Genomic DNA, 25,329 nt, shown 5'->3' on the forward strand with positions numbered 1-25,329 from the left:
ATGTTGTAAATTATCTCCTGTATTAAAATGTCACTATGAAGGCTCTAACAACTGACAAAAGGTAACATATCTATCAGGACAAGGAATACGTGCATAGTACCGGTGTGCCCACATGTAAAAAAACATATTCATAAATTCATAATAGGTAAATACAATGTCTGTGTGTGTCTTCTAGGACCTGTACGTTGTTAGTTGTTTTTATGAAGTGAAAGTGGAAATCACTCACAGTCTGCCTAATGTTTTCTACAGTATACCGTCTGTTGTCAGCCAGGTTGCTTGTTGTAAGCTCCTACGACAGGTCAGACCTGTCGTCAACCTAAGATATCTTAGCGCTAAGACAGCTTCATAAACTTCTTTTATACGCGTTTCATTACTCTCTTTTTTTATCCCAAACTGGCTTTCACAAGAGATCTTCCTTGAGAGAGATAAAGGGGATATTTTATATTATACTTCTGTGTGAAAGACTGAGTTTTCAGAAGTTGGGAAAAGTGATATTTTCCTTGCAGTGAACATAACGCTTAATATTTCACAGCTGTGAGCATAATACTTTGACGGAACAATTGTCATACAAGAGTTACCTCCCATCAAATTTTCTCGCTTTATCGTAAGTGCCTTTTTCAATCTCTATAAAATCAGATCTTAGTTCTCGCTACCGCTAAACAAAGATCTTTGTTTAGCGGTAGCGAGAACTAAGATCTGATTTTAATGAGATTGGTGCCTTTTTACGTTCCACATTGACAAGGCAAATGACAGATGGTCATTTATGGAGTTAATATTGCTTCATGCCGTTTGTTATTCTCTTGAAAATGTTTCGTTATAAATTGTAAATTTTGCAATGAACTCGTCAATCGAGACTCCACGTTTGTTACTTAATCAGCGTGTCTTCTTTCGCTTCCAACAGCAGTTTCGTAGATTTTAAAAATATTGTTTGTTAAAGTTGATTTTGTATATAATCATATCTATGTATGATACAGAATTCGTGACATTAAATATCCTTACTACTTTTGTTTATATTTTTCAAAGATTTTGAAAACACGAAACTACTTTTTTAGTCGCAAATACACGGTGTGGTGAACTGTCCCGCAGTGATAGGTAGGGAGAATTTACGTTTTAGGGTTTTAACAATTGTAAGGAAATAATTTCATTTTCCGGTAGACAACTACACAAAATGTATATGATAAATAGGATATTCCATGTGTCCAGTGAAATATCCTGTTTCTCTTTTTGCAGATCATTGTGACGTCACTATCAAATGACATCACTAATCACTGCCACTGAAGGTTGGTTAACTAAACATTTAAAACACAGGACACTGCTTACTTAGGAACTAAACGACGAGGGGGTGGGGTCATCATACAATAAAACGCCACAGGGAGAGACCAAGAGAGTGGCAGCCTCTTACCCCCACCTCCGAGTGGTTTATTTCCTCCACAGTTCTTTTTATTGTATGACAAATAATGACCAAGGTATTTCTTTTCTGAGATATCAACATTATTTACAGCCTCTTTAAGTGTGTTTATATAAAGTGCAAGCTTAAAATTTTTAACCGTATTTAAATGCTGACTTCCTGAATATTTGTAAAAATGTTTATGGCTACGATATATTCAGGGATTCCTTCCTGGCAACATGTTTTGAAATAATCGTACATTTCTGTGGCCAGGAGCCCACAGACTGGTGATGTCAATTTCCAGATGTCATGTATGTACCGGGACAAATGTCAGAAATCATAATGTGTCAACTTTCAGATTGTCATAATTTTTATCCTGGGAACATCTGGAGTTCGGCTTTATGCAACAAGTGTCCAAGACAAGTTTTATATGACAAGCCGTGTCAATTGTTGGCTGTAAATTGTGTGACGATTTCAGATGCAAAGTTCAACTTAAATTAGGATATAATTATTGTCATAGACAACATGTTATTTGATTGGTCACTTGTCTGTATGAACAGTTTGTATCCACAGGATACATCCTCCCAAAGCAAGGGAGTTAACTGACTATAAAGCCCAATTTCAACCCTTGCCGAACTAGGCTGCAACTATGGAGTAATAGTTTGGCTTGACTAACGAGTATATGCATAATCCAATCAAAATCACGTAACAAAATCGACAGCTTTCAAACAACTGCATGATTTGCAAAGCATACCCCTAACTCGTTAACAGACGTTACCCAAATATTTTCTAGTTTTTAATCAAGGTGCTCTACTGATTTGATGCACTTCCTGAAGTGAGACCCGTCTTATCAAAATATAGATCTTGATTATCAATCAGATCGTCTTGACTGGGCGCCGCCAATTTGTTTGAGGGAAATGTAAGTAATATAAGAAGTGGAAACTGATTGGTCTATAGGTGGGACACAGAAGGGACATAACTCGTAATAGCCACTGGTAGCGCTTCGAGCCCAGAAATTCCAGCACAGTTCGGCACGGGTGGAAACTGGACTAACATAGACAGTTAACACCCTTGCCTCACGAAGATGACATGATAGTGCATTGATGACACTTGTGATATTAACAGATCTAATAATTAAGCAAGGACCCAAGGGCCTGGACCATGGTAGAGCGTCCGCCCGGAGAGCAGAAGGTCCGGGGTTCGATCCCCGGCCGCGTCATCCCAAAAGACATTAAAAGATGGTACTTGTTGTTACCCTGTCTGGCGCTCGGCATTTAGGGGCTAAAACAAGGACTGGTCGGCTCGGAATCAGTATACTGTGTCTGAGTGGGGTATACATGTAAAACTGCGGCATGGTATCTCAGTGAGCTAGCACTATAAATCGGCATGAGTCCGGACTAGTACAAGCAGCCACAAAAACACACACACGTACATGAACGTCGCTATATAAGTGGAATAATCTTGGACGCGACGTTAACCCCCATTTCACCTCACCTCACCCAAGGGCCTGTGTATAGAGCGGACAAACTAATGTACATAATCAGAGTGATTACGAAAATGGTACATCTGAGGGAACCAACCCTGCTGTAGACCACATTCCACCTCGTTTTGGGAGCATATTAATCATTTTGGGGTTATTCAGGGAGCAAAAACAATAACGACACAAATAACACTTAACTTTGTTTTAATTCTTTCCATGACACATGTAATTGTCCAGTGATCATGAAAATGAATCTCACTGAAAACAATTACAAGTTCCAGATACATGAATTACTGACAACCGGCCACCCCAACAAGATCCTTCAAATCAAGACACCCTTTATAGGTATTCCACTACAGTAAGCATAATATTCTTGTGTATTATTGACAACAGGACAGACACAAAATAACATGTTTAAATAGATCCTATCCCCATAGTGGCCTAAATAATTGTAATAGGATTTTTTCAAGTTTATATATCTGAGCTACGGATACAATAAAGTGGCACAATAGTGGCATAAAGCTTCGTCAACAACCTTCCCAGCTGATATGTATGGGAAGAAATACAATGGAAACACTAAAATAAATTTGTTCATGAGGTACAATTAAATCAAATAACATTTGATTGTTATGTTCATAATGACACATAGTATGTACAACATCATTTTATTAATACAATTCCACGCACAGACATTGTAGGTAAAATGCAACTATCTCAAAGGTGTCTTAATCTGAATAACCAACCAGGGTCGACAGTGTTAAAACGTAGAACAATCTCATTAAAATCAAATCTTAGTTCTCACTACCGCTAAACAAAGATCTGAGGACATTCCCTTCGGTGTCACGTCAGAACGACCTTTCACCTGACCAATCAGAGCGCTGCTTACCAGATTATGAAAGTGACAGTCGGAATGTGATTTCTAATCATGCAGCCTCGAAAACTTTAAAACTGGGTATTCCGAACGATAGTTGCGGGCTTAACGACTGAATCTATTCAATCTAGACCATATAATAACTATTCGAGAAGGTTCTTTTGTTCAGGTTTTTAAATTTTTAATCGATTTGTCAAAATATGTTTCGAAGTGTAGTCGCCAATATGCAGTTAGTGCCGTAAAGTACGAGAAAGCTGCCTTCTGATTGGCTGATGTCGATTTCTTGTCAGTAATTCCATTGGTCGGTCAGAGTTTGCGAAAGGTCGGTCTGACATGACCCGTAATGGGATGTCCTCAGATCTTTGTTTATTGGCAACGAGAACTGAGATCTGATTTCAATGAGATTGCCCGTAGAATTGCCGTACAGATCAGCACCAATGCTACATAAGGTCCTCAGTGGATCTCTTGTGCAAACTCTCAGTCATCAACACATAGCACATATGATGCCTGGGTTCCTCAGTTTTGATTGTACTTGTAAATACATCCCACTGAAGAAAAACAGAATAATCACCTCTAACAATCATTCTCTCACACAAAAGCAAAAAACAAAACAAGTTTTAAAGGGAGACAACTCCATAGGCAACATTGGGCAGAAATTCTATTATTGTTAATACAATTTTCAAGATGGCTATCCACAAAATATTCTTACAGATTTCTCTGTATAAACAAAGGCAGACATTGGTGTTGAGTGAGACATCATAAGTTTATTTCAAGGGATTGTCAAAAATGTGACATTGACAGTAAAGTAGGTTTAATAAATTGCGAGTTGATCTCCATTTTTTTGAAAGTTGTCATTCAATCAGAGATTTCCCAATGACTGAAGAAAGTGCCCATCACTGAAATGGTACGACGAAAACTGTTACCATGGTAACTGTTAAACAATATATACAAATGTATCTGCATAACAACCATAATCAATGTGATGACTGAAACTTTGCACCATTGGTTTTGTTTGTTCAAAAATATCCACCGATGTATGAAGCATGTGCTATTTCTTGCTAACATTTCTCTCTGATTCTCAAATTTCCTACCAGAGTAAAATGTCAGTACCGTCAAGCATATATACAAAAATCTACCATGAATGCCTAAGGTCTAATAAGTATGCTTTGCAAAATGTCATGTGAAATTGAACTCATCCTAGGATTGTCGTACTCCTGCCTTGTGGGGTCAAACAAACCAAACCAATGTACTAATATACTTTCTTTTACTTTATTTTCGAAAAACGATTCAAACAAATGAAGAAATCAAAGATGTACAAAAGATACTCTGGGTTCCCTATAAAACGTGGCTTTTTTTAAAATTCCTATAGTAACCAAATCAATCACTTGGCTCCAACTAATTTCTTCAGGCCTGGTGTGTCAAAGGACTTTGGTCTCTCTATGGGAAGCCCCAGTGCTCGATCCCAGATGAGTGACGCCATGCATCCTAGCGCCCGTGATACCCCGAACAGCACTGTGTAGTAGTTCATCTGCGTCAGCTTGTAGTACTGAAGAGGAAGATACACAGCTCAATCAGCGATAGAATTGGCAATAGTTAGGGTATCATAAGGACCAGTAGAAATTAACCATTTGTAATGAGTAAGTATGGTTTTATGCTGCTTTTAGCAATATTCCAGCAATAACAAAGTGGGGGAACGCCAGAAATGGGCTTCACATATTGTATCCATGTGGGGAATCGATCCCAGGCCTTCGGTGTGACGATACACAACTCAATCAGTGATAGAACTGGCAGTAGTTAAGGTATCATAAGGACCAGTAGAAATTTACCATTTGTAATGAGTAAGTATGGTTTTACTCAGCCTATAGCAATATTCCAGCAATATTATCCTTGGGACTCCAGATTTGGGCTTCACACGTTGTAGCCATGTGGGGAATCGAACCATGGTCTTCAGCGTGATGAGTGAATGCCATTTTTAAGGGTCTTGCTATATGTTATCGTCATAAGGACTAGTGTAATTTTTTTCTGCGGTAGACAACATGACTTTATTGCAAATGCTGGGTCGGTGTATGTTTTTCCACACTCGCCAAGAGACAGGTATTTTCTAATGTTTTGTTGCATTTCCCAAATTTCACTCGCAGATGCAACCAATGCACTCGCAACTTGGAGCACTGGTTCACTCAAGACTCTAATTATGATAATTTCCTGATATGACAATACTCCTTGCCAAGTTCCTCACATCTGAGTTGATGGAACACCGTAACACTGACTAACTGCTCTCACCTGTAGAAGAACACCGCTGTGGGCGTCCACGTTCGGCCAGGGGTTCTTGGCCTTGCCTTGTTCGATGAGAATGTCAGGGACAACCTTGTAGATCTGAGACACCAGTTTGAAGAGGGGGTCGTTAGGCAAGTGCTTTAGGGCAAACTCTCTCTGACAGGTGTAGCGGGGGTCCGTCTTCCTCAACACAGCATGGCCATAGCCAGGTACCACCTAGAAGGGAAGGTCTACATAAGCACAGCACTGTGGCAGGTAGTAGCAGGAATGAAATCCCCATCTCTACATGCATCTGAAGTATAGGTATTGTCTCTTTTGATCATGGACACATAAAAATATCGGGGTACAATGACCAACAATCAACAATCAAAAACAACCTGATACATTGGTTGCCTATTATGACCCGCATAGGTAGCTGGTGACCTATCCTAACTCTGAATCTCCATATGGGAATATACGGTAATTGAGAGTGACTCTCTAAGTTGGAGTGAGTTAGTGAGTGAGTGAGTGAGTGAGTATGGTTTTACGTTGCTTTTAGCAACATTCCAGCAATATCACGGCTGGGGACACCAGAAATGGGCTTCACACATTGTACCCATGTCGGGAATCGAACCTGGGTCTTCAGCATGATGAGCGAACGCTTTAACCACTAGGCTAACCCACTTCCACCTTTAAGTAGGAGGAAAACGTGTCTATAATTAGTTTTCCTGTTTATCTGAGGGATCACAATTTTTGTAAAGAGCGAAAAGAAAGGTCAATACTTTTCAATATGTGTGTCTTACTTGAAGCCTACATCAAGCGATGACAAGACAGACTTAATCATAATGTGCCTGAGTCTCATAACTCACCCATGTACAATCTCTATCACTACAATCTAGCAATTTGCAACGAAGCAATATGTTAATGGACTGATATACTTTGTATATACAGTGTATGAGGAACAGGGCTCCGTTATACAAAGCGATCTAAGAGCTATGACTTTAGTAAGCCAATGGGAGTTACAATCATCTTAGCACCAAGATCGCCTTGTGGAACAGGCCCAGGGGTTATGGTGACTGATTTTAGTTTCATTAGAATCACCAACCTGTCCTGACTTCAGCGTGTTCCAGATAAAGTTGCGGAGCTGGTCATCTGACACTTCTCCTCCAAGCTCCTCCTGTAGCTTGGTCACCCAGCCAAGCACCTCCTGCAAACACCACATACAATACAATAATTGGTCACCCAGGCAAGCACCTCCTGCAAACACCACATACAATACAATAATTGGTCACCAAACCAAGCACCTCCTGCAAACACCACGTACAATACAATAATTGGTCACCCAGTTAAGCACCTCCAGCAAACACCACATACAATACACTAACTGGTCACCCAGCAAAGCACCTCCTGCAAACACCACGTACAATACAAAACCACTCCATAATCTTGAATTGCTTGACGAGCACTACAAAGCCCTCGTCACTCACACGCCCTGCACAGCAAACTGTTTGTTTGTCTGTCTGTAGTTTAATGCCGCACTTAGCATTATTCCAGCTATATGACAGCAGTCTGTAAATAATTGATTCTGGACCAGACAATCCAGTGACTGATATCATGAGTATCAGTCTAAACATTTGGGATACGATGACATGCATCCACCAAGTCAGCTAGCCTGACCACCCGATCCTGTTCGCCGCCTTTCATGGCAAGCATGGGTTGCTGAAGACCAATACTAACCCGGGTCTTCATGGGAAAGCAACATCTGCAGTCTTTACCTGATTAGCAAGGCCATGGAGGGGCCCGGCAAGGCCATTAATTCCTGCGGCAAAACTGAGGTAGGGATCCGACAGAGCACTGCCAACAAGATGCGTTGTGTGGGCGCTGACATTACCTCCCTCGTGGTCACTGAAGGAAAGATACGATTCCTCATTGAAAACACAAGAAATACTGAACAAACAGTGCAACATGCATGCCATGCAACAGTGAGTGAGTATGGTTTTACGCCGTTTTTAGCAATATTCCAGCAATATCAGGGCGGGGGACATGCCCCATGCCATGCAAGAAGACGAGATAAATAATTAATTTTATTTACACTCAGTTTTACGCTATGTTTTATGCTCAGCAAAATTCTAGCTATTGTGTTTGCTTTGTGTGCTCATTGCCCTTGTACATTGGGGAAACTGTATTACCAGTACTAGCAATACTGACAATTATTCTTAGCATGAAAGAAGCTGTTTAATAATGTCATTTGGTTGTGTTTTGTCTCCTTTCACTCAGTGTTTCTTTACGGCATTATTCAGATGTTATCTCTGGACTCAATCTCTGGGGTTAACTTTTAACACAAATACTATGTATTCAATTGGGCTTTTAGAGATATATTGGCACAAAGCACACACAATTTTGTTATGTTTTTTTGACACTGCAATCTGCAACATTCCAGTGCATATCAGTGATTGACATCGTGAGCATCAATCCAGGCAAAAGAGATACAGTGCATCAACCAAGTCGCTGAGACTGAACACCCGATCCACTTAGACACCTCTTATGACAAAAACAGGTTCTTCAGGCCCCAGAATCTCAATGGGCACATCGAAAGTATAATGCAGTTCAGGAATCCTCAAAGTGTGACTGTAGACTGACCTGTGGATGGTGAAGTATAGTCTCATTAGCTCCACAAATGCTGGATCTTCAAAGCCAATCATTTTGACAAAGTTAGCTGTCCAGTCTTTGTTGTTGTCAATGGCTGCAGGGGTGGCACCGTCACGGTACAGGTTGTTGTAGATGATGGCTGCAACGGTCGGTAGCTTGGCGATCATGTCCATGGAATCCTCGTATGTATACTGTCAACAACAAAAACAAAAATATCAAAATGAACAGTGAAAGAATGTTTTCAAATAGCATTAGGTATGGTCATAAATAGTCCATATATCACAGCTGCCTGAAAATATCTTGATCTGGTTTGTTTGTTTGTTTGTTTCTTTCTGAAATGCATACGCCACATTACAATGACACAGAGCCCGACAGCCAATGTTTTATCCCCTTAATGCAAAGTACCAGGCCGGAAAGAGCAACTACCATCTTTCGATGATGTCTATTTGTATGATGTGGCGACTAAAGACCTTCCACTCTCCAGCCGACACTCTATCCATGTTCAAAATGACACTCATCTTCCCGATCAAAGGAGTTAACTGACTGTAAAAGGCTGGAATTTCTGGGTTCAATCAGAGTGCCACCAGTGGCTAGAACAAATTATGTCCGTTCTATGTCCCTCCTATAGACCAATCAGATTCAACCTCTCATATCACTTGCATTTGCTTCGAACAAAATGATGGTGCCGAGTCAAGACGATCTGACCAATAATCAAGATCTACAGAGAAATAAACAGGCCTTACTTTGTGAAGTGCATCAAATCACGTGAGCACCTTGATTAGAAAGATTTGGAAAATATCTGTTGAAGCCAAGTTGCCGGTGCACATGCATTGCAAACTCTGCAATCGACCGAAATCTGCATGGCAGTTTACGAATCGGATGTTGATTTTGTTACACGATTTTGATTGGACTATGCATAGTCTCGTTAGTCCAGCCAAAGTATAACAAAGTATGGGTCGGCCTTAGTCTGTCAATATTTAGGCCTTAGTCTTTGTCACACTTATCTATCACTGTGATAAATCGCACTTAAAAACCTTAGGTACATATTTTTGTGTGCTTTTAATACTTTGATTAACAAGTATATGTCATTTTGTACAAATTCAAAGCTTTTCAAGCTCTTTTGGTGATTTTCAAGGCATTTCAAGGTTGACAAAAAAAACAGGGCATTTCAAGAGGGATCTTAAAATTCAAGGCTTTTTCAAGCCTGTATGAACACTGAAGGAAATGCATTATCTTATTCATACACTATCAATACTGTTGCTTGTCTTGTATGTATTGTAGATGGGAATCAGCTTATGATTTTATGATTAGAAACAAACAAAAGTGGATGATACTGCCATGTTTGAGATAAGCGACCAACACAGGAACTATCTTACCTCCCAGTACAGCTTCTTGTTGACACCTTCTGCGTATGCCTTGGCGAACTTACTCTCGGAGTTGAGAGCGGTGATGGCGGCCGAGAACTGGGACATGGGGTGGAGGTTGCTAGGGAAGTTGTTCAACATGGTGATCACGTGGTTTGGCAGCGCTGCACGGTTGTTCCATTCCTACACAACAAACACAGGGGTCGATTTAACTCCTGGCCCATTGGCCCATGGCCAGTGAAAATTACAAAAGACTTGCTGAAACACAGTAGATGGCCCATCTGGCTAGTCAAAATTTCACCCCTTCTCTGTGTATGTTTAATTTTCTTTTAATTAAACACTGCTCGTGAATCATGCAATTTTGATGAGAAAATATTTAGGGGGGGTGAGGATGTGTGAATGGTTGGCTCAAAGATCATCTCAGTAGAATGATACAACTGACAGCCATTTCGTAATGTTCTACAACAACATCTTTATTTGCTCATAAAATCACCGCGAACTGAGGCAAATGCAAGCCAAGATCTCAGACTGAAGGAGTTAGGGGTGAGGAGTGTTTCAGGTCCCCTGAGTAACGCAGTCATGGCTTGCAACATTTAGTTTTGGTCCATTTAGTTGGGCTAAGGGCCAGTAACTTTTAAATTGAACAAGGCCAGCTGGCTACATATGAATTTGTTGTTAAATCTACATCTGACATGCATTCATGCATATAGATTGCAATGCCTAATATGTGATTCCATACCATAAATATCAAACATCACACACAGAAATGTACGATCTTGTGAGCCTTTGGCAGGCATAATACAATTTCAGGGATGAGAATGTATATATTTATTCATTGCTAACAGACAGTTAGCCAGGGGTCTGGGGGCCTATTTATAAGGCTTTTGAGTACATTGTAATGGCATGTATCACATGACCCTTGACGTGACAAAATCCGTGGAATTCTGTGGATCCCCAGAAAATTAATGTTATGCCCCACCCACCTGTGTGATTGAGTCAGCTTGAGCTTGTGTGGGCACCTGCCCTGTCACCAGCAGCCAGAACAAGCCTTCAGGCAGGGGCTCCTCCCCCTTCCCTCCTGCTGTGGGCAGGATCTTCTGGCACTCGGGGATACTGTAGCCACGGAAACGGATGCCCTCATCAGGGTCAAGGACAGAGGTTTCTGTCACAAGACCTTTGATGCCTCTCATACCACCATACATCTGGAAGAAAATGAAAAAATAATCTGAAAACTTTGTATGACCATGCCATCCTAATTAATTTTCTACATTTTTATTCGCCTCTTGTGAACTTAAATAATTGACCCAGCAGACTTTCAGCAGAGTTGGGTTTTAACACAGCTTAGAAAACTGTTTCAGTTTCTCAGCGTGTCAGCTTGAAGTGGGAGTATTTGATTTATATCACAGCGTGTCAACTTGAGGTAGGAGTAATTCAGTTATAAGACAGCGTCTCTGCTTGAAGTGGGAGTATTTGATTTATATCACAGCGTGTCAACTTGAGGTAGGAATAATTCAGTTATAAGACAGCGTCTCTGCTTGATGTGGGAGTATTTCAGTTGTATCACAGCGTGTCAACTTGAGGTAGGAGTAATTCAGTTATAAGACAGCGTCTCTGCTTGATGTGGGAGTATTTCAGTTATATCACAGCGTGTCAGCTTGAGGTAGGAGTAATTCAGTTATAAGACAGCGTCTCTGCTTGATGTGGGAGTATTTCAGTTATATCACAGCGTGTCAGCTTGAGGTAGGAGTAATTCAGTTATAAGACAGCGTCTGCTTGATGTGGGAGTATTTCAGTTATATCACAGCGTGTCAGCTTGAGGCAGGATTAATTCAGTTATAAGACAGCGTCTCTGCTTGATGTGGGAGTATTTCAGTTATATCACAGCGTGTCAGCTTGAGGTAGGAGTAATTCAGTTATAAGACAGCGTCTCTGCTTGATGTGGGAGTATTTCAGTTATATCACAGCGTATCAGCTTGAGGTAGGAGTAATTCAGTTATAAGACAGCGTCTCTGCTTGAAGTGGGAGTATTTGAGTTATATCACAGCGTGTCAACTTGAGGTAGGAATAATTCAGTTATAAGACAGCATCTCTGCTTGATGTGGGAGTATTTCAGTTATATCACAGCGTGTCAGCTTGAGGTAGGAGTAATTCAGTTATAAGACAGCGTCTCTGCTTGATGTGGGAGTATTTCAGTTGTATCACAGCTTGTCAACTTGAGGTTGGAGTAATTCAGTTATAAGACAGCATCTCTGCTTGATGTGGGAGTATTTCAGTTGTATCACAGCGTGTCAACTTGAGGTAGGAGTAATTCAGTTATAAGACAGCGTCTCTGCTTGATGTGGGCGTATTTCAGTTGTATCACAGCGTGTCAACTTGAGGTAGGAGTAATTCAGTTATAAGACAGCGTCTCTGCTTGATGTGGGAGTATTTCAGTTATATCACAGCGTGTCAGCTTGAGGTAGGAGTAATTCAGTTACAGGACAGCATCTCTGCCTGATGTGGGAGTATTTCAGTTATATCACAGCGTGTCAACTTGCGGCAGGATTAATTCAGTTATAAGACAGCATCTCTGCTTGATGTGGGAGCATTTGGGTTATATCATGGTGTCTGCTTGATGTGGGAGTATTCAGTTATATCATGGTGTCGGCTTGATGTGGGAGTATTTCAGATAATTCACCGTTTTAGAAACTGGCACTAGTCCTATAGTCCTTGCCAAACTGCTTAATAGTTCAGGTATCCTAAGGACTAGTAGAAATTTGCCATTTTTAAGGTGTTTTCAATATGTTATCATTATAAGGACTAGTAGACTAAAACAGTTTTTTCTATCGCTGTTTCATGTGTCAGCTTGATGCAGTATTTCAGATATATCACAGGGTGTCAACTAAGAATAATGCCTCATGCTTTTCATGACGATGAGAAACATCAAATGACAATTTCCTAATATACAATATACAGGCCATATGGCTTTTACAATGTAGTTAGTAATACATTAATGTAAATACATATACATTACAATTGTTTGTCCTCCATGTGATTAGCATTGAGCAGGCATATAAATAACCATGTGGGATATCTGAGTAACAAAGCAATTCCAGATCTCATGTTTTCTTGGTGGAGACAAACTTTACCGATCCAGTTCTATAGGCTGTGTATTGACCTGGATTTTGTATTGCAATATATTGCCATACTCTAACCTCACACTACTCCCACCAGAATATACTGGTGTACCGGTAATACCGCACACCCTTACAGTTCTACATCTTATAACTCTCCTAATTGTACCTGGTTGAAAGGACTATGACAACAACAGGATTCCAACAGGAACCATAGCAGATTTATTTGGTTTTTAACCGATCCTTCACTCAGCGTATTCCAGCTGTTACGATCATGATGATAGCAGCCTGTCAATAATCAAGTCAGGACCAGACTATCCAGTGATAGATATTGTGAACAATGATCCACGCCATCGGGGTACGATGAAATGAAAACCTTGCGAATCAACCAAGTCACCGAGTCTGACAACCCGATTTATACAAGTCTCACACCAAATTGCCAAGGGAAATAAACATGCCAGACAATGTCATAATGCATATGATTCTGTTTGTTTGTTTGCTGCTTAACGCCACACTCAGCAATATTCAAGCTATATGTCGGTAGTCTGTAAGTAATCGAGTCTGGACCAGACAATCAAGTGATTAATATCATGAGCATCGGTTCACGCAATTGGGATACAATGACATGCATCAACCAAGTCAGCAAGCCTGACCACCCGATCCCGATAGTTGCCTCTTACGACAAGCATAGTCGCCTTTTACGGCAAGCATAGGTTGCTGAAGACCTATTCTACCCCGGATCTTCAGGGGCCGTCATTCATATGAATAATTATTAAAATTAAACAGCTTCATTGTTGTCACACTGACCATGTTCACGTTGACCTCTCCAACTTTGGTCTCTCCATACTTTTTCCGAAATTCGACAACTTCCTTTTGTTTTTGTGGAATTTCATTAGCTAGGAAATCTCTTAAATTCTGAAATGGAAATGCACACATATTAAACATACTTAAATACTGTCAAACAAATAAATGTAGAATCAAAGGATTAGCATTAACAGTGAATGAGGGCATATTGCAGTATCTATTCCTGTTACCATCTGCCCTTTGGGTATATGTAGGGGCCTCACATTACAAAAAGCAGGGTCACCCTTAAAAATAAAGGGCGATTTTCAAAGCGAGGCAAGTAAATAAGGACAACTTTCTTGGGAACAACAGTAAGGCCAAGAGGCTAAGGTCATCATGGCCTTCCCAAGTGTGACCGACATGCCATCTTTTTCTGTAATTTGATTTGAATTTAGAAACGGGTATCTTAAACAAGTTGAACCCTAGTGCTAATTTCCATCCCTGCCCTACGCTGTTTTCAATAACCTGACATAATGATAGAGGACTTAACTAAGTTAACCCTTGTTACCCCTGCTAACTATTTGGTTTCCTTAATATCCTGGCTCAGTCTGGTTGATAGTCTGGTTCATACAGGAAGCGGAAGTACTTCCAGAAATGTATGCTAATGACTGATGGATGGAATTAGAAAAGAGAAAGCACAGAAACATTAACATTATAACAATCGATTAACAACCTCATGTGTGTCAGTTAACCCTTGTTATCCATGTGTGTCATCCTGTCAAGTGCTGCAATCAGTACATCTAGTTCAAAGCCTTGGGTAGCCTATTGGCTAAAGCGTTCGCTCGTCACGCCGAAGATCCGGGTTCAATTCCCGACATGGGTACAATGTGTGAAGCCCATTTCTGGTGTCCCCCGCCGTGATATTGCTGAAAGCGGCGTAAAACCATACTCACTCACTGAAAGCCTCCTAACAGTGACAAATCATCCCTGCATTCTATACTGTGAGGTAAATTAAGGTGTCAGGCAATGCGGTGGAGCCTAATGCATACCACGTCATATGCTCAATGATCACTCTCAAAGTAGAAATACCCAAATATAAAGCTTCTTGACAAATGTTTGGTCTGAGCCGAAAACTAGGAGTTTACCAGACCAAACTCATATTTCACCATTTTTTTAAAGTGAATTTTAGTCTCAATATGGGCTATTAATAGTATTATTATGATAAGTAGTGGTAGGATGATGCTCCGATGCATCGGTGGGTCGCGATATTTTACTTCACGATACAAGTAGCGATTACAGTCACACACAAAGTAAAAAATACTGATTCATACCTCAAATGTTTACTTTAATGACTGTCACACCAAGCACTAATTAGTAGTGAAATTTAGAAGGGAAAAAGTACATATTTTCATCCATTGCACCGTACTTGACACTGCCAACTGTAAATCGTCAGTGTGCCAGGTATTTGACTGTCCTGCCTTTGAAAAATATGGCTTAGGGACCACAGATAAGAGCACATGCAAGTATCGTGATACGTATTGGATCATGACCAAGGTATCGTTGATACATATCAGATCGCACAGTTGCTATACCGACCCAGCCCTAATGATAAGCAGTTCTTTCCATGTTTACTAAACTTTAGTTAAAACCAGGGGAAATTTCACTTGACTTGGGCTTCAGACTAATGGCTAAAGTTCAGGATTACATCTATTCAACTATTTTCAAACTAAATTTCCAAACAAGTCCATGGCAAGTGAATCAGGCAAAATGCATCATCATCATCATCATCATCATCATCATCATCATCATCTACAAAATTGGTGGTTGGAAAAGTTATTTGCTTAAAAATATCAAATACAGGTTTTTCAAATACTGCATTAATGCAAAAGAAAAAATTCTTACTTGCAAAACACTTTTTTCTATATCATCATATATCATATATACAAGTCACCTTTGAAAAGCTAAATCATTTGGAAAACATTAAATTTTGGGAAATTTTGAATTTGAATTTGGGAAATTTAACAGTGTTTTACACACATGTTGAAGACAAAGGGCTGAAATACAGCTTACATATTAAAAAAATTATAAACTTGAACATTATGTGTGTCAAAATCACCAAAATAAACATGGACCATCTGTTTGTAGAGTTGGCTAATTATTATATGGTAAATCATTCAACTCAAGTATCATGTGTGAATAATCACATCAAGAGTCTGATCATTCTATATTCTAGACGGCAAAATGTATGGCCTAACACCATCTCTAAATACTAAGTCACAATGGTAAATCTTTGTCAGCATCGAATCTCATGCATAGCAAGGGTAAGGGAGGGAGAGAATGTCAGTGAATGTCAGAAACACATTGAGACTAAATGCTGAATATTTCACAAGGGCTCCAGATAATTCTTTGAGCCACTGAGTATAAGCACTTGGAGTGTTGACAGTTTTCTCAGGATATTCAATATGATTATACTACCTTGGGTCCAGTCTTTTTGGTACATTTACATCAATGAGAAAACTTTATTTAAACAATTTTGAGTAAATGCTGTTTCTGATGACTTCTCATCATTATCTCTTCTTGTTCTTTCACAAGTGTGTAACATATTGTAAAAGTTCAAAGTGCAATACACGTCTAATTAAAGTGAGACAAAGCGCCTTTATATGCATTATCAGGGAATTGTCTTGGCCAACAAAAAGGGGTCCAGGTAACCCCAAATAAATAAATTCAAGGGTCCTTTAAATTAATATAATGGTGCAGTGTACTGTACTATTAGAATTAACAATTACTTTAATAATTAAAGCCCTTATATTTGTCGTCAGGAATTTTGTATTTTGGGGGGTCCATTCTACATGTTCTATACATTTCTACGTCCTCGATGCACATTTATTAGGGCTGGTACGATACACCAACTGTGTAATCTGACACCTATCACGATACCTTACTCACGATCCGATATGTATCATAATACTTGCATGTGCTCTTACCTGTGGTGCGTAAGCCATCTTTTTCATAGACAGGATGGCCAAATACCTGGCATACTGATGATTTACAGTTGGCAGTGTGAAGTATAGCACAACAAATGAAAATATTTATGTTTTCACTATTAACTTGCACTTCTGATTAGTGTTTCCTTTTAAATCAAACATTTAACATGTTTAAGGTCAGAATCGATATTTTTTTACTTAGTGTGTGACTGTGATAGATACTTGTATCGATTGTATCGATTCTATTATCATGATTATATCGATTTTCCTATTAAATCAAACATTTAACATGTTTAAGGTCAGAATCGATATTTTTTTACTTAGTGTGTGACTGTGATAGATACTAGTATCGATTCTATTATATCGATTTTCCTATTAAATCAAACATTTAACATGTTTAAGGTCAGAATCGATATTTTTTTACTTAGTGTGTGACTGTGATAGATACTTGTATCGATTCTATTATATCGATTTTCCTATTAAATCAAACATTTATTATGTTTAAGGTCAGAATCGATATTTTTTTACTTAGTGTGTGACTGTGATAGATACTTGTATCGAGAAGTAAAAAATTGTGATCCACCAGTGCATCGGTGTAACGTCCCACCACTAACATTTATGCAACACAGCAGTTCACATATATGTGTGCAGCCTGTAAATAGTGATCTGAAAATATATTCAAACCCTGTAACACTATACAAGTATGCCATGCAGTCCTAGTAAGTCATTCTTCACAACTGCAAGCCATTAAATAAAAATATCGTATTCGACGTCATAAGCGCCCCGCTCTGATGGCGATATTTGCTAATAAATATGCAAGTGAAAAATCCCAATAAGCACCCCTATATATTCATTAGTGTACACAAAACTTACTTATTCGAGTATAAAACTCACTCGTGTGTTATGGTTATGCGCACCATTAATTACTGGCAAATAAATTCTGGATAAATATATCTCTCCTGTATAACATGCAGGCTTTTTCTTTGGTATCATTTCAGGCGGTTGTATTACTTTCATGATCCGTCATTGGACATAGAATATCAACAAATTCGCATTGAATTACGCAAGTTAACCCCTTTCTCACACTGTTTAAGTGTTCATTGTACATCTGGACTTATGTTTGTGATCTATTTTATTAATTTTATTCATGATTTCATTCAAGAATGTTTACATAATAATTTCGGCGAAATCGTGTCCCAACGATACTTCCAACTTCTGTTCACCCCGTTCCATAGAACCTGTTTTACCACATACCGAGACACTGTCAACTCATATTTATCAATGCAACAATGATCTTATAATCTTCTGTTTTATTTTTTTAAGATTTGTCATGGCTAACTTTCAGTGTGAAAATATCTCAAAACTCAAAGAACTATTTGAGTACAATGTAGTTTTTCATTTGTATACATCACATGCTGTCATCGAAGCCATATGGAGAGGTAGCAATACGGTCACAAAACATAGTCGTGCACCTCATAGTCATAGTTTTAATAACAAATAATTACTCAAAACAATATGTAAAGAGTCAGTCTGTTCTGATGTCAGCGTTTGTTTATAGAGAGAAAAGTCCGCTCACATGATATGAAAATTAGCCTTTGGCAGTGCTGTAATGGGCAGTTATGGTACTTCTGAAAACGGTGATTAATTAAAAACTAGATGTACGCTTTTGGATATTTGTATTTATAAACTAATCTTGGGTAGGTGGTTGTGGTATTTTTATTCACTAGCTGGATATCTCAATTGTTAAACTGGTGACTTGCCATGACCAGCACCATAGCCGACACAATAACAACAATTAACATGTTTGAGAAAAAAATATTCAAGCTTATTTTACAAAAAAAAGTTGCCGAAAAAGAAGCGGTTATGAACATTAAATTCCCCCCTCCTTTTCTCATTTCTACTCATTGTTAATGTGGAGCTAAGTTATCACAAATACATAGCTATGCAAGTTAATAGATAGGTAGCATAATCTGTAAGTGACATATATCTGAAGGTGTAAAATACTGAGAGCGGTTGTTTTCTGAGTTCTCCAAATAACAAAATTTATTATTTTTCAATTCTGTATTCTTTATTATCGAAATTATACTACAATTGGTGCCCCCTATTTCTAATTTTGAGAGAGCCCCGGGGCTTATTACGTCAAATACGGTAACCATAACTACTAACCAGATAAACATACAATGCCTGTCACATAATGAGAAAATTCCAATTACACAAGGCCGAAAGCACAACTAATATTTAATCATAATATATTGTCACATGGATAAACATATTACATTTTCTGGATCTGATATTAAAAATACTTTTTGTATATGTAGCCATTACATGGATAACATTAACCATCAACACTTCAGATTTATACTACCGGGTATAGTCATTATTCAAGAAAGAAAGATATGTAGACCTGAAATTGGAATGCTGGTTACACTTAAACAAGATTTTGACATTCATCTTCAAATTCTCCTGATGCAATCGGTATATACACCAATAACATCAATATCCTTAGATTTACAACACATATTTACACTGAAATTATTTAATGAAATTCTAAATTTACAAAGAGATTTTATCAATGATTTGTCTGGAAAGACACATAAATACATTTCAGTTTGAAGATGTGACCTTAAATTTACTATAATTGTTAAGATAATGTGAAAATTAAACAGTTTCATACCAGTTTTGTCAAATACATCTTTCACTCACTTAAATATTCCCATAAACACTTGAACATTACCAATACCCTGTGCCCATTTAACTCATGTTTGCCATTATCATCCAACTGCTTTAACATGTTTAACAATTTATAACATTGAAGAGGATATCTGCATTCTTCTATTCTAAGTTAATACTTTATCTAGTTTTTATCCAGAAATTAACTACTCTTACCTGGCTATGACATATCGCAGCATCAGTTTTTCCAAGAACTGCCTATTTGAGGCATATTTTTCAATACAAAAAAAATTTTGAAATATGTGGTATGCACATTTTCTCTTTTCACCACATACTTTTTTCCTCAATGTATTGGCAAGTGAACAATCCCAATTGGCTACCTTCCGATTGATCAATATACACAAGACTTATTTATTTGTGTATAATATGCACTCGTGTGTTATATGCACCCTTAATTCCGGGCAATTAAATTCTGGAAAAAATATATCTGCCGTATATAAACATTTCAGGCTGTCAGCATAAACCATGAAATTTACTATCTTTCAACTCTTTCACCAAAATTATATTCTAATAAGAGCCCCCTATTTCTAATTTTGAGAGCACCCTGGGCGCTTATTACGTCGAATACGGAAAAAGTGTTACCAATGTCATCTAAAAAAAGCATGTAACTAAAAATGTGGCAAGCCGTGAGCTGTGATTAGTGAGTGAGTGAGTATGGTTTTACGCCGCTTTTAGCAATATTCCAGCAATTACACGGCGGGGGACACCAGAAATGGGCTTCACACATTGTACCCATGTCGGGAATCGAACCCGGGTCTTCGGCGTGATGGGCTAACGCTTTAACCACTAGGCTACCCAACAGCCCCAGATGTGATTAGTAATTAGGTAATAATATACTGCTACCACCATCAGCAACAGGCCAGCTATATCACACTGGCATTTATACAAAGAGTGACAAGGCACATCACTGGCTGAATACATGGGAAGCCAGCCATACCATCATGGCACAATGACACAGTGTCAACCCAGTCACTGAGCACTTGATCCAATAGAGAGGTCTAGATGTTAGCTGCTACAAGCAATAGAGACATGAGGGGTGCAGCCCAAAGTGGTTTATTCTCCCTGCAGTGTTATATCAGATAAATGCCAAATTGTTATGATAAAGGAAGGCTTGGGCTGTAGTACTAGCAAATATGATTTAATGTATTCAATAGTGACCTGTACAAAAAGTTATTAGTAATATGAATCAAGAAGTTGATAACCCTAATTACTTGTGTTGGGAATTTACTCTTAATTCGTGATCAACAATACTGGGGTGAGGTGAAATGGTGTTTAACGTCGCGTCCAAGATTATTGCACTTATATAGCGACGTGCATGTATGTGTGTGTGTGTTTGTGTGGCTGCTTGTACTAGTCCGGACTGATGCCGATTTATAGTGCTAGCTCATTGAGATACCATGCCGCAGTTTAACATGAGTACCCCACTCAGACACAGTATACTGACTCCGAGCCAAGCAGTCCTTGTTTTAGCCCCTTAATGCCGAGCGTCAGACAGGGTAACAACAAGTACCATCTTTTAACGTCTTTTGGTATGACGCGGTCGGGGATCGAACCCCGGACCTTCCGCTCTCCGGGCGGATGCTCTACCACTAGACCACGGAGGCGGTCTCAACAATCCTGACATCAATCGATCAATAATCAATGCTTTATCGACAGTTAATCAGAAATTGAAGAGTTCATAGATCAATGACAATAGTGACATCCGTACACAGGTCTAGCAAAACTATTCAATGTGGGGGAGTATGGTTTTAAGCCGCTTTTAGCAAAATTTCCAGCTATATCAATGCGGGGGCTTCACACATTGCACCCATGTTGGTTGGTTGGTTTGTTGTTTAACGCTGAACTCAGCAATATTCCAGCTATATGACGGCGGTCTGTAAATAATCGAGTCTGGACCAGACAATCCAGTGATTAATGTCATGAGCATCGATCCACGCAATTGGGATCGATGACATGCATCAACCAAGTCAGCAAGCGTGACCACCCGATCCCGTTAGTCGCCTTTTACCCATGCAGGTACATGAAGAGCAAAAGGCTTTAACCACTAGGCTACCCTGTCTCCCCCATTCAATGTGAACTTCGTAACCAAGGATAACAAAACTGGTTTTTTTTGTAGTTGGCATTAAAAATATACATATTGAAGCTAATGAATCATTGAACGTGTTGAATGAAATACAACCATACTCACTGTTGTAGTAGTGGCATTGCGTGCACCCACAACAGCTGGCAGAACAAGGCTCTGAAACAAACACCGCAAGGTCATTGGTCAATTATGTTAATGCACATGTATTCTGACATTTTGTTAAACCTAATTATTACAATATGAAATACTAACATGCCCAGCCAAGTCTTGCCAGAGGGCAGCGACAGTAAATGAAAAGTCATTATCTGATGGTATTTGAATCCTGGGATCCCTAAAGGGGCCGTCACACCATGACATTCTAGTCAACGCTCTCCGAACATTTCAATCGTTCAATTTTTGAGCGTTCTAGAATGAGGATGACACATCTGGCGTGTGATTAAGGTGTGCCTAACGCATGACTAGCGTGTAACAGCGACCAAGTAAGATACCCCTGAAAACCATAAGCGTGTGCTAACGTGCCACTGGCGCGCGACGAACGATTTGTTAACGTTAGACGAGCGTGTTGAGCGTGTGACTTACGTGTGAATAACAACAGAATAGCGTCTTGCTGGCGTGTTATTTTAACGGTGCGCTAGGGGACCGTTCAGCAAAGAACACGATTAGTAACAACCAAGAAACGCTAGAGTAACGACTGACTAACGATAGCCGAACGCGTGCAACGCTCGGTGAACATTAGTAAAACGTTCCACGAACGTTCTTCAGCGTTTAAAATTAAACGTTGAAGAACGCTGGTCTCAGTGAGAACTTTTGTGCATGTTCAAAACTTTTTTTCCGGACCAGCGTTCTCCGCCGATTCCCGGCGATCACCGACGTTCACACAACGCTCTTCTGGCGCTATTCCAGCGACCATGGGCGGCTTCCAACGTTTCCTCAAACGTCATAGAACGCTGACCAGAACGTCATGGTGTGACAGCCCCATGAATAACTGGTAGGGTTGTGATGTTCTGACAAGGACTCCTTGACTTTCATTTTAATTTCAAACACTGTACATGCTTAATAATGGCTTCAAGTACCACCTAGTAATTGTTTTCACCAATAACGGATTGCTTCCCCTTACACACACACCCCTCCCCTCAAAGGACGTGTTATGATGGACAGAATTAATAATGCAACTATTCCCCAGGAAATATTAATTCTCTGAACATGGCTGAACAGGCAAATTACCATGATCACCTGGTGGATAACAAAATACATGCATGACTAGATAGACACCACAAGCAGTGATTAGTTGTTCAATCACTTACATGTGTTGTCAAACAGGACCAAAGAGCATAACACGACAGCGAAGCAACTTAGGGCAAAGGTCTGAGTTGGTGTGTCTGATGTTATAGATATCCTGGGGCGAGTAAATTGCAAAGCTTTTCCTGATGCCCCTTATATATTACAGGTTAAACTAAGGAGCCAAAATAATATCTTAAACAGATAGTGTCGCTAGTTATGTTTACATTTTGGTAGCCAAGCGCTGAGCAGTAGAACAATTTAGGTCGCCAATCACAGATATAAGTCACATTTGGCCACCAAAATGGTCGCTACCTAGAGGGCTGCATGGACTGAATTTTTATGTAACTTTCATGGTACCCTCCACCATTTGACCATGCCTGATCTTCTCAGTACGAGTAAGATAATCATTCTGAGAAAACATTCTGATATTGCATATACTGGAACCGAATGCATTTATATTGCGAACAGAAGAAACACTATCGCATTTGACAGCGGTTGTTAGCGGAATATGTGCACAGCCACGATGGGAAATTCGATCAAAAGCAGCAGAATAACTCCTGTTGCAACCGTCAAAAGCTGATCGTAGTTAACTGACAACACCCTTTCCGGAAAAACAGTGTGCGAGAAATGGCGGTGATAGACAAATAAGCGAGAAGCGAAGTAATTTCTTTTGGTACAGCTGACTCAATGTCTTCACTATAAAACATAAAATACATGGCATTGAGCAACTAGTATTCATATGCATCAGAATTTGTTATCAAAAGCAGGAGGCATGTTTTCTTGTATCAGTTATCTCAAAAATGGGCAGTAGTCAGGTATGTTTCCCGAACACGCTGAAGATGTCTGACATCTCGACCATCTGCCCACCAGATCCCAGCAATCTTGATAGCTGTATGGTAGACAAAACACACATATCGGGACTTGGTAATGGTATAGTTAATGGTAATTGTATATGTTAATAAAATACATACAAATTATACAATATTGTTTAAGCACCCCTCAGCCACAGACAAATACCTAACTGTTGTTACTGACTAACATTAGCTTCCATTTGCCCTGATGTATCAATAATTATCGGGCAAAGACTAGATCTAGGTCTCAGACGTAAACAGTAAATGAAATTATGGGTAAAGTATGACAGATAAATTTTCCATTTGACACCCATCAAAATACAGTGATACTGTCAGCCATGTTTTGTACGAAGTGGCAACAGAAAGTGTTGTTGGAGTTGGACCCAATGCATTCGTTAGCCGATGCTGTCAGCTCCAATAGCGGCTGTGAGGTGATTCCAATGAGAATCGCTGTTATGACGATAGTTAAAACTATTCCTTCACACAAGATAGCTAAACACATGATATTGCTTACATTAATTCCGATAATGCTTCTTTTCATTAGATAGGAGGGCCTGTAAGTAGGTAATATTTGATATAGGCTGAGTTTGCCCATCTTGAACTAGGGTTGGAATTAATGTGTCACAATGTAGTTACCCCCTGCAATACTGAACTATATTTATCAGAATGTATGTCATCGTGTCCTTCGTTAGCTACTTATTATCTAGGGTGTGTATGAAATGGGTCCCATTGATCATTTGACAGCTGATGAGAATTTGACCTTGACAAACATTATCTTTCACCTAGTTTGGGGAGGTTTTCGGACGCTAAATACCCCAACATACATTGAAATATTGCACAAACATATATGTGATGTGCAAGATGAATCAATGAATGTGACATGAGTGATTTCCGAACCAATCAAAGTAAGATGTGAGGTCTGTCGTCGTCACTATAGCCTACAGGTGAAGCTCAATATCGAACTCGCGGCTGAATCAACACTTCACACGCCGCGAGTGGCCAACATATGTGCTATGGACATAAAAATTACAGGCTAAACTGTTTCTGGTAGTGTTGTCCTCATTTACCTTGTTCTGCAGCAGAAGTCTGAGGGTAGCTGTACGAGAAAGTGACATTCTTCAGCTGAGTCAAGCCGGCACTGTGTGACTCCACGAGTTGGGGAGAGACCTCGTGACGTCACAAAATGTTACTAGGCATTATGGGCCGGTCACGTGATGCGGGGAATCACGACGCTTCAATCAGGAAGCATTCACCGATGCACAAAAGGTCGCAATTTAACCGGTTTTTTTTTGCGCTGTTAAAAAAATAATGTCTGTATCCGTCATGCGAGGCAATAACACAGATGCTGATATATAAAAAAAATAATTTATGTATTCCATATAATGATAAAACTTGTTTTTTTTATAAGGCAACTAATTCGTAGTGTTAATTAATTGTTGACATGCAGATTAATGCACAATGTGTGTGTGTGTATGTGTGCGTGTGTGTGTGCGTATGCGT

The 25,329-nt window shown here is 39.4% G+C and overlaps 1 protein-coding gene across 1 annotated transcript; it reads right to left on the reverse strand.

Moving 5' to 3' along the window:
• Positions 1-3,054: 3,054 nt before the first annotated feature.
• LOC139464919 (citrate synthase, mitochondrial-like) lies at positions 3,055-24,997 on the reverse strand. The gene is made up of 10 exons (XM_071246519.1): positions 24,897-24,997; positions 21,803-21,853; positions 13,925-14,032; positions 10,988-11,206; positions 10,017-10,187; positions 8,632-8,831; positions 7,767-7,896; positions 7,097-7,198; positions 6,019-6,228; positions 3,055-5,284 (listed from the first exon to the last, which is right to left on the reverse strand). The coding sequence occupies exons 1-10, from the start codon at positions 24,942-24,944 to the stop codon at positions 5,120-5,122; spliced, it is 1,404 nt and encodes a 467-aa protein (XP_071102620.1). The 5' UTR covers positions 24,945-24,997; the 3' UTR covers positions 3,055-5,119.
• Positions 24,998-25,329: the final 332 nt, after the last annotated feature.

The sequence above is a fragment of the Haliotis cracherodii genome, unplaced genomic scaffold, assembly GCF_022045235.1.
Source record: "Haliotis cracherodii isolate W230 unplaced genomic scaffold, xgHalCrac1.p SCAF_17, whole genome shotgun sequence".
Taxonomy (NCBI): Eukaryota; Metazoa; Mollusca; class Gastropoda; order Lepetellida; family Haliotidae; genus Haliotis; species Haliotis cracherodii.

What these genes read in the sequence shown, in the direction of transcription:
- LOC139464919 (XM_071246519.1), bottom strand. Translation starts at nt 24,944, where the DNA reads ATGTCACTTTCTCGTACAGCTACCCTCAGACTTCTGCTGCAGAACAAG. An exon ending in GCAATGCCACTACTACAACA is followed by an intron (nt 14,033 to 21,802) that starts GTGAGTATGGTT and finishes TTTCCATTTCAG; the next exon opens with AATTTAAGAGATTTCCTAGC. An exon ending in TCCATGGCCTTGCTAATCAG is followed by an intron (nt 7,199 to 7,766) that starts GTAAAGACTGCA and finishes TGGTGTTTGCAG; the next exon opens with GAGGTGCTTGGCTGGGTGAC.